Genomic DNA, 13,796 nt, shown 5'->3' with positions numbered 1-13,796 from the left:
ACCCCTTGACATATAGAGCATAATCAAGGCAATACGTCGATCCAATTCAGCTTGCATTATCATTTAACTCTCAACTTTACATGTGTTCTGAAACTGTAACCATTTTGTCCTTTAGCATATCTGTTTCTGAAAATACTCATCTTTTTCAATCAAATACCACTTTCCATTTTAGGCAAATAAACTCATTTCCCAGAAGAAAACCTTTTTTTTTGGACAAAAGCATAATCCTGCCTACAAAATGATACTCTTCATATGTTCGAAATACAGAGTACCCTAACATCAGCTTGTCATGTCCATCAGTTATTCAAATGTATAAATGCCTCACATGGACAGATTCTGCATCAATTGTCACAGTATTGCAATCATATACCAATGAGTCTCCCCATAACATCAAGGATGCCTATATTATGCTACTGAAGCCAACTATTATATCAGGTCCACTATTGTGCCAAGGCTGGACACCATATGGCCATGATGCCCGCCCACCAGTTATCAGTCACAGTTATTATTATGTGAAGGCCCACCACCAGCAATGGCTAAAAGTAGGCTTGTCACAGAATTGAAGATTGTTGGAAGGTGCATGTAACTAAGTCAAACCCAAATTGCTTCAGCACACCGCTGTACTTATAAGCTATATGGGTTTGAGAAGACATGATTGATTTGGTTTATATGCAGCCAGTGCTTCATGGCTATTCACAGCTTATGACGAATGCCCTAACCACAAACATCCCCACTAACAATTAATAAATGATGTGTCCCCATGGATCAATTTTCCTATAATTCATAAACGAAACCCCTCTGCAACTAAATGAACTTATATTTACATAAGATTTCATGATTTGTTGTCTGTATCCTATTCATCTTTAATCTTTTCCCATTTTTAATCAGTAAACCCAAGCTCCATTGATAGATATGGAAATAACTCTGTGTTATGTTCCATCCGGGGCCCAATGGGAGTCAACCTTGATTTCCATTGTGGATGAAGGCACTTGTTGAATCACGACAGGTTGGATCTACATTAGTGATGGGGGGAATTTCTCCTTTTGAATACAGTGCCCTCACACACCCTTGCGAGTGTCATGCTTCATCATCGGGCGTTGCTCCTCATGGGGGTGGCGCTGCAGTCCCTCACGGGTCCCGCTAGAGGGCTCTTTGACGGAGATCTTTTAAGGAGACGCCACAGTTGTGCATGTGTTTATGTGGGCCTCTAAAAAGGGTGAGTGAGTGTTAAAATTACTGAATGGTACCCAGAACCTGTGTTTATTCAGGGATCCATATGGTAAATTAAAAGGATGTGGATCCTGGAGCTCATCTTTAGAATAAATATAGAGGGCAGATGTGTGTCTAACCGCTGCTTTCAGGATGTGTGCTATAGTGAAAAAGTCCTACATAAAATAAGGTCAACATGTTCCGCGCTCTCAAGTGGTCCCTAAAGGATCCCGTGGGGCTTCGTCAGGACTGGGGTGTGAAGTGAAAAACAAAAAACATGAAACAGGTTCCAGGAGGAAGGAGTATTAGCGTTCTTGCGATGATAGGGACTCTTACTGTAGATACCTATCCCCAATCTGGTGAGACAAAAAATGAAATGTAAAATTACGAACCTGTAATTCCAGGAGGAGAGGACTTATCTGGGTATTAGACTCTACTGCAAAGGTTGGTGCATACTCAGGATGAATTATGTAACTCTTCTCAGAAAGCGCACATTAAAGTTTTGCAATTGGCATTGACTACCAATATCTTTTGTTGGACTATGCAATAATGTTTTTAGAAATAATATTCTCCTCAAATTCTTCTATTTAGTCCAGTAAATCGCTTGCCAGATGTTTAATCACTGGACTCAGATTTGTGGCTATTCATCCGTTTGACGCATTTGTTATTATGTTATGCCTAAGAAATGGGCACAACTGGGTTGAAAGGTTGTTGGTCAACTTGGAAAAGATGGGTTTTTTACCCTGGTCTACAAAAGGGGCAGGCAAACTACATAGTCACAAACTGCATTTTGTAGTATGAGAAGTAGTAGTACAAAGTTGCAGTACCAAGATACTACTAAATGCTATTCAGTCATCTATTTATTTATTTATTTATTTTATTCGACTTATATAGCGCATATAACCCAGGGGTCCCTAAGCGCTTGACAGGTAAGCACAGCAGAGTTCCTAAGAAACCGTTCTATGTGCACAGACCTCCACCGCTCCTATAGTTTCTGTGTTGAGGTCCTCACCATGTTCTGAAATCTCCACACACATAGGTATATGTTTTAGTAGTAAATATGGGAGAGGCACAAGGAAGAGGTTTGGAAATTAGGAATACTTACACCTAAATGGGAGAGGTTTATGTAGGTGTAAGGAGGGACAACATTTTGGCTTGGTGTATGGTCTGGCCTACCGTCTTCAAAAATATCTTTAACCAACCGAGGTGCAAGACCAGCTACCCTCATTAAGTCAGAAATTCTCAATACACTCTGTTCCGTCACTGAGATCTACTCATAATTATTACTGAAAAGTGGGAAATCTGAAACCTAACTCTCCTTTAGCTGTTGTTTTATTTAAATAAAGTCCACATTTGTAAAGCGCACAATCACCCGTAAGGGTCTCTAGGCGCTGGGGGCCGTCGGGAAGATTAAGCGAGCTATTGCCCAGAGTCACATGGTGCTGGGCTAACCTGCCGCCGGAGCCGGGGATCGAACCGTGGTCCCCAGATTCCAGCGTCAGTCGCCCTGGCCGCGGCGCCACACCTCTCCCTCAATGGCTTGAACTATCCTCCTAACCTGTCTCAATCTATCCAGCTTATACTCTTTCATGAAGCTATAGCACCGAGACTCTTTCTCTGGGTGATTGTGAACTTAACAAAAAAGATATGTGTCAAAAGAGGGTATATCTCATATTCCATATCATAAAAATGCATTCTGTATATGCTATTAACGAAAACTTCCTCTAAATGGCTGTATTTGCCAGAAATGGGTGGGACACATGACCATTAAGCAAGTAGAACTGAAGACCAGTGTGTGTGTGTGTGTGTGTGTGTGTGTGTGTGGGAAGGTGTATGTAATTAAGCACATTGTAAAGGTGTGATCTGTTTCTTTTCAGCCTGAGAACAAGCTCTGCAACGGATCTGATAAAGAGTGTGTGTCACCAACCTCTAAAGACGCTAAGAAAGAAACACTTAAGGTACTTGGCCCTTTAATATATTCTTGATATGATTATGGCCCTAAGTTTAAGTTATGCAGAAAGCCGTGGGATATTTACAACAAGTGGAAATTATGTAAAACATGCAGAGTCAAATTTTAGCGCACCAATGTCAAGATATTTTGCCTTGCGAATGCTATGCCTAAAGACTTCACTGTAAAAGTGTCACAAGGCTTTGTCACTTCCGTTACTTAGTCTGGATGGCACCCTGCTTATCCTATGCTTAAAATCATGCTAGAAAAACAGACAGTTAAGGTGAGCAGATTCAGAGTGTCAGTGGTGTCATAGGGTGCTCCCTATGAAGGAGCTGCTCTCCACCTAAAGCTTGAGTACTCTCCAGAGTTCCTTGCTTTCTTTTCGTGCATAATTCATGCATCACTCTAAGGCTGAAATGGTATTGTCTTGACTTATACTGGGTGCTCCCTTGTGTCTGGACAAAGCTATACTTCTCCGAAGAGCTCTAACAAGAGAGAAACACATGTCTGGGGTTGCTATTAGTCACTTCAGGTTGGCTTGGATGGTATTTTACAAATCCAAAACTGCAAAACTGTGCCTCGGATGGTAAAAGGCTTTTGTCATTTTTACCTCGGCATGGATGGCACAAGCAAATCCTATGCTCAAAGACTTTGCTGTAAAAATGGCAAAAGGTTTTGCAATGTCTAGCATGGTGTGAATGGTACTGTGCTAATTCTGTGCTTAAAAACTGCTGAGGTGAGCAGATTCGGAGTGTCAGTGGTGTTGCAGGGTGCTCATAAGAAGGAGCTGCTCTCCACCTAAACATGGGATCTGCCCAGAGCTTCTTGCCTACTTTTTTGCATATGTTATGCAGCATATATATACATATATAACATGTCAAATGTCAAATCATGTTCGACTGTATCTCTTATGGAGTTTAGGACTGTCAAAATCTACACAATAACGACAAAAGAGCTTTTATGGACTAAGTGGGTTATTGTTTATATATAAATTAGAATATATATATTTATATATTTATGTATTTATTTATTAATGTAAATAGATATACTGTGAGCACTGTTTTGCACAATTGATTGTAAACCAAACACGTTATCTATGGTTTGAAGCATGTAGTGCGATAACAAGATAGGCTCAGGTATTTATACCGGTACAAAAGGGGTTGGTGATGGACGGAGCATCTGAACCAATCAAACACTCACACCCAGTCAAAGGATCTGGGTTTAATCCATCACCGTTCTTTAGCCCACTCTGCCACCCCAGTTCAGACATGGCCATATGCAAATCAGTCTGACCCTGTGCCTCATGGGAACAGTCCAGCCCGAACTGCCAAGCCATGACTTCCCTGGACCGGAAACAAGCTTCCGAGGACCGGTTTCTGGCATTACAGCCTTCTTCAGCCCGGCTTGCTTGAATCCAGTGGCAAAGTGAGCAAGGGACTCACGTCTGAGTATACCCTGCCACACTTATGGCGGCCAAAGCGGTACAAAAGGGGTTGGTGATGGATGGAGCATCTGAACCAATCAAACACTCACACCCAGTCAAAGGATCTGGGTTTAATCCATCATTGTTCTTTAGCCCACTCTGCCACCCCAGTTCAGACATGGACATATGCAAATCAGTCTGACCCTGTGCCTCATGGGAACAGTCCAGCCCGAACTGCCAAGCCATGCCTTCCCTGGACCGGAAACAAGCTTCCGAGGACCGGTTTCTGGCATTACAGCCTTCTTCAGCCCGGCTTGCTTGAATCCAGTGGCAAAGTGAGCAAGGGACTCACGTCTGAGTATACCCTGCCACACTTATGCCCTTTTGTACCGCAGGTATTTATACCAACACATAAATAATTGCATACTGACCAAAGCATCTGTGTATATACACGCAACAGAAGAGTAATGAGCACTGTCACTTTAACCTATTCACGGTGTAAAAAATGAAAAAAAGTGAAAAAAATACACAAAATGGTATTTAAACAGTCATGTGATCTCTAAGCACAACATGTGATCAAGGCTCTACGGAGTTGAAACGCGTAATGGCTGACTTACCCTAACGAAAAGTGCAGCATTGTGGTCCGTGCTCCTTCTTTCTCGAGTTTGAAATGCCGAAAACAGCAGCAGCGGGGGTGGAGTATTCATATATATATATATATTACCTACTGGCGATAGCCAGTAGGTATATATAGTTAGGATTGTTTTCCATAAGGAAATCGCAACATTCTATTGGGAATAACTTTGGCGCCGGTTGAGGAATCTTCCTGAAATTTCCCTTAACTTTGCCTCGCGGCGCTCCGGTCCTTCCCTGAAAGTTTGGGGTGGGATTCGTCAAGCGGGGGCCGAGATAAAAGGGGGGTCCCAAAACGTGTTTTCCCCATGTTAATTTCCATAGGGCGGTTGGACTCAATTTTAGCCCTAACGGCTGAATGGTTTTCCACCAAACTTGGCAAAATTGTAGGTACTGGTAGCCCGATGTGCCTTTGCTATGTCTCAAGATATGTGCTCCAGTGGTTTTTACGAAAATTAACTTTGAAAAAATATATATTGGGCTACATTGGGCTATATATATCTTTGAGCCCAAATGTAGCCCAATGTAGCCCAAAGATGGCCACCAGAGACAAAAAAAAGCAAATGTAGCCCAAATATCAGCCTGATGTAGCCCAACTATAGACCAATGACAGAATGTCCCAGAGTGTTCTAAAGAACAACTAGAGCGCTAACAGTCTTACTTATGACAAAAGTATGGCACACCTGAAGTAATCTTGATTGGAATAAAGTGTTAACACTTAAAACATTTAATTTGCAAAGCAACAAAATGAGGGGGTTCATTTTGCCATAGAAATTATGTTTAGTGCTGAAGAAAGAAAAATTAGGGCACATTTTGAGTGACTTCTCAAATCCTCTTATATTTCATTAAAAAAATTCTGATATGCAGTCTCCCAAGATGGCCACCAGAGACAAAAGAGCCTGTGCTTAAAAACTATGTTAGCAAAGGAGGCATTTGAGATTTAAAAAACGTTTTAATATATAAAAACGTTATCCGCTGGGGGGAGGAGCCAAGCTCGCGTCCGAGATGGCCGCGTTTTAGCTCGGCTCCGATCACTCTCCTGTCTGCAACAAATATCCTGTACTTTATCCTGCCCCGGGAAGTATTCCACGATGTGCAGTGGAACGACGATAACTCACAGGCACTTACCGTTTGCTCCGGTGATTCCTGGGTGCCACGGATCCTGAGTTACGCCCCTGTCTGCTTCGGGGCCTCCGGAGCGGCCGGACCTGGCACTCCTTGAAGGCGCCCGGGCTGGACGGGACGCGGTGGCCGGCCCTTGGTGGTGGTGTGGAGTCGGTCGGAGGGGCCTATGTGCTAATAGACCGATTGCGGCCTCCCGGGCCCGGTCCGGCGGTCCTGCGGCCTGGTGTTGGGGAGCTGTCTTCCTTGGACGGGGTTAACCGTACATCTGGCTCGTCTCCCCTTGGTTCTCTGGCCCGGCCATTTTGAGTTCCTCCGCCCGGACTCGGAGAACGTTGCCGGCGGCGTGTGAGGTGCCGGCGCATCGCCTTCTTCTGGTGGCTCCCCTTCCTGCCCTGGTGGCACCTCCGCTGGTAGTTGCCGGTGTCCTGTTTTGCCCCGCTGATATGCGGGCGTGGGTCGGCGTTCGCAGCAGCCCCGCCGGGCTTCTAAGATGGCGGCCGGCCCCATGACTCTCGGCCTTGCAGGGACCGGCGATGCGAGTCCGCCGCGCGGCACGTTTGCTGAATACTGTAAAGGTGAGCCTACGCTCCGCGACATCCTCGCCGCCCTGCGCTCCTGGGGGGCGCCCATGCCCGCACCGACCGCTATCCTGGAGGGGGGTCCCTTTGTTGGGCCTGCCGGACCCCCCTCGGTTTGTGCGGCTTCATCTCTGTTGTGTGCTGCTGGAACTTTCCTTGGGGCCGTGGACCTGGAGGCTGCTGTTGGTGTGGATGTGCGGGGGTCCGCTGCCCTTCTTCATCCTGTGCCTCCTTCTGCTCCGGAGGTTCCCCGGCTGGATCCCGTCTGGACCGACCTCGATGGGTCTCCTTTTCCTCTTTTGCCTCACATGGCCGTACGAAGATCCTGTGACGGTGCCGCTGGACCGGCTTTCTCCGTATTCTCATCGGAACTTTGCCTGCTTTGCCTGAAGTGGTTACTGTACTTTCTGGATCATCCGGGTCACGATCGCTACAACTTGAGTGTATTTTTGATTCGACTCCCTGTTATTCACCTCCTGTTTGATGTGATCTGGTTCCAGGTGCCCTGGACGATTACAGTTTGCGAAAAACGAGGACAGGGTTGAGCTGATCTTGCCTCTGTGGACTGCTATTTTGTGGTATGGTTGGGTGATCCGTTCATAATGGTATGATTATGTTTGATACGTCTTTACGTTCCTGGAGCTTGTCCGTGTGTTTATTATCTTCCCGTGGGCTCTGAGTATCTTCGGGCGGGGGAGTGGAAGCTGAAGGGGTTTTGATTCTGTGGCTCCTCTCCCGCTGTTTTTCCCTGTTTTCCCTTCCCCCCCCATTTTAATCTACGTGATTCTCTCTTTCTTATATTCTCTACATTTCGGGTTCTAATTAGGGCGACAGGCACGCTGCTGGGGGGTAGGCCATAGCCTTCTGCAGGGGTGTAGGGTGGGCTGTGCGGGGTGGTGGGGGGGTCTGTTTCTTGTATCTTTCCTTATTCTTCTTTTTGGTTCTATGGCTCTTATGTATCCCCTGTTTTCGTGGCGCGGTGTCGGCACGTAGCCCCCCGGGGTGTTTGTGCTGGCATGGCCCTTTTGGTATGTCTGCTGTTACGGTTTACTACGCATTCATTTCTCCTGTTGCCACTAGTTCCATGTGCCGAATTAGTATTGGGTGCTTTGTTAGCCGTGGGGGGCGTGCACTGATGCTGCGCCCTCACTTTTCCCCTCCCCTTTTTTGATGTCCTCTTCCTCCCCTGTTTTCCCTTTCCCCACCCCATTTTCTTTTTTTTCCCTTGGGTTGTTGTAACGGAGGGCTTTTAGTTTTGTGAGCGTATTTTTCGCTGTTCTATTATTATGTGCCCTGGTAGTGGTGGGTGGGTGCTGAGCAGCGATTGTGATTGTTCTTGATGTGGGACTCACGTTCGGCCTTTGTCAAAATGTACTGTTTTGTTGGTCTTTTCCTGTATTCGAGATTTCGGCTTGCTCACGGCCCACCGCGGCCCTCTGGACTTTACAGATTGTCATTATCCTGTTGCACCCTTTTCTATTATAAAATTAACCTACTTTTATCCTGTCCGTGATGGCGACTCGAAGACTTGTTGCCTTTGCCTTTCATATGAGCGATTTAGAAATCCTGTTGTCTCTCCTGTATTGCCTTGTATGTTTCTTTATTGTGGTGACCGGCCCGGTGGGTTGTAGGCCCGTATTTGTGCGCGCCTTCTGTACAATAAAGGTTTAAAAAAAAAAAAAAAAAAAAAAAAAAAACGTTATCCGCTAATAGAATTAGCATTTAAAAAACCTTGCGAATTCAATGAAAAAACCATAGGTTTCAGGCCTTATATAGTTGGGAATTAGCATTTAAAAAACCTTGCGAATTCACTGAAAAAACCATAGGTTTCAGGCCTTATATAGTTAGGAATTAGCATTTAAAAAACCTTTGAAATTCACTGAAAAAAACATAGGTTTCAGGCCTTATATAGTTAGGAATTAGCATTTTAAAAAACCTTGCAAATTCACTGAAAAAACCATAGGTTTCAGGCCTTATATAGTTAGGAATTAGCATTTAAAAAACCTTTGAAATTCACTGAAAAAACCATAGGTTTCAGGCCTTATATAGTTAGGAATTAGCATTTAAAAAACCTTGCAAATTCACTGAAAAAACTATAGGTTTCAGGCCTTATATAGTTAGGAATTAGCATTTAAAAAACCTTTGAAATTCACTGAAAAACCATAGGTTTCAGGAGTTATATAGTTAGGAATTAGCTTTTAAAAAACCTTTGAAATTCACTCAAAAAACTATAAGTTTTAGTGGTGTTATAGTTAGCTGGACATTTTACTCATACAAAACCATTGAAATTGCTCCTATATAGTTAGTTGTACTAACTATATTTCGCGCACCCGCAATCCACTGCTGATGATGTCACATATTAGATCATTCATGACATGGTCAGTGACATCACTGATGACATCTCAAATGAGATCACTGATGACATCACTGATTACATCATCCACGTGACAATCACATACACCTTTTCATACACTATTACAATTTTTCATCACTCTTTGTAAAATACAGAGTATCATATTTAAATCCATTATCACAGCAATACAAGTATCTAAAAATCCACTCAGTGATTCATAGATGTATACACACATCTAATCACTTACCTATGGATTCACTCATACATGCTGTCAATGAACAATAGAACACTATCAAAAACACTTATACATCTATATCGACATTAAACAACAGCACGCATCCTATTCACATATGAAGTCATCCTACTCACTTATGCAAACAATGGATCATACTTACATATTTACTTAGCAAAACACGTATACAAACACCACTTCTTCTATTCGTTTAGATAGTAAGTCATACTTAGTAAATTATAAAATCATTATTACAAGTATACAGTTATCCATACAGTCACTCACACAATCATTGTGTCTTATGTATACTTATTTATATACAACAACTGACACATACACTGCCTTTTATTTTTCTAGTTTGTTGGACCTGTACCATTGAGAAATATATTTGCTCATCACCACACCCATAAAGATATTCACTCACCCAAACAACTGTTAGAACATGTCGTTTTAACTTCATATATCTACTGAATCAACTATTCACACATCTTTGGACAGTCATACACCCCCCACCGAACCACACACACTTTCACACTCCCATACAAATACTCAGTTGACAAAGTGATACAGATATTCACACAGTTTAGTCACTAACCACTATATTTAGTGAGACATTATAAATTGGTCAAGTAAACAGTCAATTACACTGCTACTAAATCCTCCATCCAAATATTTATTTATATATATCCACTTATTCTTCAATGCAAATTGCTATATATATAATGCATATTTAAATAACGAAGCAAACCACATTCACTGGATGATGTCATCAGTGATGTCATTTGAGATGTCATCAGTGATGTCACTGACCATGTCATGAATGATCTAATATGTGACATCATCAGCAGTGGATTGCGGGTGCGCGAAATATAGTTAGTACAACTAACTATATAGGAGCAATTTCAATGGTTTTGTACGAGTGAAATGTCCAGCTAACTATAACACCACTAAAACTTATAGTTTTTTAAGTGAATATATATATTATATTTTATATATATATATATATATATATATGTACTGATACAAAACCAATGAAATTCGGCAGTTACAGTTGCCTGAGCTAACTATAATTTACACCATTTACACCCTGCAATGCACTGCTTATGACCTCACATTATGTATCACTGATGACATGGTCAGTGACATCACTCACTCATGACATCATTCATGACCTAGCTCACGGCATCCCAGAGATTATGCGCCACCTCCCAGAGATTATGCCTACCGTGAATATTCCAGTCGTGATGAATATGGATCAAGGGGATATAGGTAAGTGCTCTGTTCTAAGAGTTGGTGTAATGCTTGCTTTAGTTGTCTAAATCTGGCCTTCTGCATAGTGAGTATAGCAACTGGTAATGCGAGGTGACTGGTTCTTTGTCGGGTGAAAAATGTGCCTCCTGATTTGGATGAGATGATGGCTACTTAAGAAAAAGCGGGTGGGGGGAATAAGTCTCCTGTCTCAGTATGTCGAGGACAGTCCAAGCTAATAAAATACGCCTCTGACTGCCATAATTCATTAACCTTCGAAAATGACATAATTTGTAAAGATGCAACTTTTATTGAAACGTCGGCATACGATCTTTGAAAGGCGCATTTTCGTCCTGCTTTTCGATGCTTGGGGTACAAATAGTCAAACTAAGTGTCTAATTTCACTATACTAATTCATCACTAATCCTTTATGGGTTGCGTGGTACTCGCCAAAAAAGCGCTTCAGCACCCAATCGGCGATAACAAGCGCTATACAATGTAAACCTTTTTCGCTCTCCTACCCCATCGCTATCCTTTTCAATCCAATAATCCTTTATGGGCTCCTGTGTAGCGTGGTACTGCCTGAAAACGCGCTTTGACGCCTCATCAGGGATAGTAAGTGCTATATGAAAGCACTTGCGATACGATTTAATGTGAGCTCTACGCAGGGAAGATCTTACTTGGGCAACTACCAGTATCCTGGGCTGCTCGTTGGAGAAGCATGCATTTTAACAATTGAGCTTATTCCTAGGTAGCATCCTTTCAAAGTAACCGCTTCATTATTTGGACAGACACGAGGTTCTGGCACTTTATGACTCAATTATAATTTTCTTTTTAGCCTAAACTTGTATTCAAGGAGCAAGTAGCTTAGATAGACAATTGGATTTTTTTCTTAGGAAAACTGTTACTAGGCGTTTAGTGGGATAGTTAAACAGTTTGTTTTAATACGTGCAATTTTAAGGTATCAGTGAGATGAAGGGCTACTCAAGCTGTCACTGGAGTAAGTTCCCTTTTATTCTATACATCTGCGTTGGGGCTGTTCTCCGTTTCTTGAGTTTATCTAAAACGTACTTTCATCCTCTCTTCACCGTCTGGTCACTGTTCCTACATCAAGAAATTGTATTAAATTAGAAAACCGATTAAGTCCGCTTTGCTCATCTAGTGTGGCAGGTTCGTGCACAGGTACTCAATAGAGCAGTGATTAGCTGTAGTAGCAGGCTGTGGGGTAGAGCCAGGGCACATGGGATAGCTGCATTGGGTTGTGCAGCTCTTGTATCTACGCTGCATTGGGTTGTGCAGGGCTTGTATCTACGCTGCATTGCGTTGTGCAGGGCTTGTATCTATGCTGCATTGGTTTTGTGCAGGGCTTGTTTCTATGCTGCATTTGGTTGTGCAGTGCTTGTATCTTTGCATTGGGATGTGCAGGGCCTGTATCTGTGCTGCATTGGTTTTGTGCAGGGCTTGTATCTTTGCATTGGGGTGTGCAGGGCATGTATCTGTGCTGCATTGGGTTGTGCAGGGCTTGTATCCTTGCTGCATTAGGTTTTGCAGGGCTCGTGTCTACGCTGTGTTGTGTTGTGCAGGGCTTTTATCTATGCATTGGGATGTGCAGGGCCTGTATCTGTGCTGCATTGAGTTGTGCAGGGCCCGTGTCTGTGCTACAATGGATTGAACAGGATCTGTCTGTTCTGCATTGGGTTGAGCAGGGCTTGTCTATGCTGCATTGGGTTGAGCAGGACCTATCTGTGCTGTATTAGTTGTGCAGAGCTTGATGTCTGGTACATTTTGGGGTGTGCCAGGGGGACATTTTGGATTCATAGGTGATGGTACTTTTTAAAGCTGGCTTTAAAGATGTGGTTGGTTTTGAGGTTGGTGTGGATTGTGTGTTGGATGCCTGAGAGTTATTCTTGATTGGTGATATGGACTTGGAAGACAGCGTAGGTTTAAAATGTGGGGGTGACGTATGTGTTAGTGTGGGGTTTGGCACCTTGTGAGTTGAAATCAGAGGGCGCTTCTGTGAGCTGTTTAAACTGTATTTACTAAGGACTGTGGACTTCGTTTTTTGGCCAGTAGAGGGAGTAAAGTTTTATTCAAACAGTATTGTTAGATTTCAAGTTAGTGAGGCCTTTACCTGCAGAAGTCCAAAGTGTGGATTGAGCGGGTCTGTCTCCTAGGAGATTCTGAAAAGGAGAAGCAGCTTCCAACTTCCTGGCCAGCAAACCTTGTCTGAGGTCGCTGGGACTTATATGGTCTGATATTGTTTGGTACATGTGTACACTGATTGGTGGTTGTATCTAATGTTTCTATTAGATTAGGGTTAGTGTCCTCATTGGTTGGGTATTTAAGTGTTCTGATTGGTTTCTGGGTTTGTGGTTCAATCGATGTAGGGTTGGGACTAGGGCTAGGGTTAGGATTTCTATTGGAAGTAGGGACTAGGGTTTCCTGTGTTGTTGGTTGTTGGGACTAGGGTGGGACTAGGGCTAGGGTTGGACTTTTAATTGGAAGTAGCGATTAGGGCTTCTGGTGTGATTGGTTGCTGGACTGATTGTGGGACTAATAGTAGGGTTAGGCTTTCTATTGGAAGTAGGGGCAAGGGCCACCTGTGTCATTGGTTGCTTGGACTTGGGGTGGGACTACTGGTAGGGCTAGGGCCTCTATTGTACATAGAGATTAGGGTTTTTGAACTGATTGGGTGCTTGGACTAGGGCTAAAATTGGCTGTAAAGTCCTGGTCTCCTACTAGTTGTAGATGTTTAGGGCTAGTGTTGTGATTGGATAGTGTTAGGACTAGGGTTCCCATTGGCTGACAGGATCACCTGATTACTAGGGCTATAAAAGGCCAGGCTTAAGGCGTCTCAGCCCGGGCGTTGAGGCTAAGGGCGGAGAGGACAAGGGTGAGTGCCTGTTTGAGCCTGTTAAGGGCGGAGAGGACAAGGGTGAGTGCCTGTTTAAGCCTGTTAAGGGCGGAGAGGACAAGGGTAAGTGCTTGTTCGAGCCTGTTCGAGACTGGCCTGGACCAGAAATGCTGCCCAATATACATCCTCC

At 43.5% G+C, this 13,796-nt stretch overlaps 1 protein-coding gene across 2 annotated transcripts in view; it reads left to right on the top strand.

The window, feature by feature from the left end:
* The window catches only part of OSBPL5 (oxysterol binding protein like 5), a 970,364-nt gene that overhangs the window by 519,621 nt on the left and 436,947 nt on the right, over positions 1-13,796 (top strand). For both annotated transcript variants that reach the window (XM_078682923.1, XM_078682922.1), the window contains one exon: positions 3,087-3,167. In XM_078682923.1, the coding sequence (XP_078539049.1) occupies positions 3,087-3,167 (81 nt within the window). The remainder of the gene's footprint in view (positions 1-3,086; positions 3,168-13,796) is intronic.

Source organism: Lissotriton helveticus, chromosome 3_1 (genome assembly GCF_964261635.1).
Source record: "Lissotriton helveticus chromosome 3_1, aLisHel1.1, whole genome shotgun sequence".
Taxonomy (NCBI): Eukaryota; Metazoa; Chordata; class Amphibia; order Caudata; family Salamandridae; genus Lissotriton; species Lissotriton helveticus.
The sequence above is the reverse complement of the archived record's forward strand: the minus strand, read 5'-3'. Positions and strand labels throughout refer to the sequence as shown.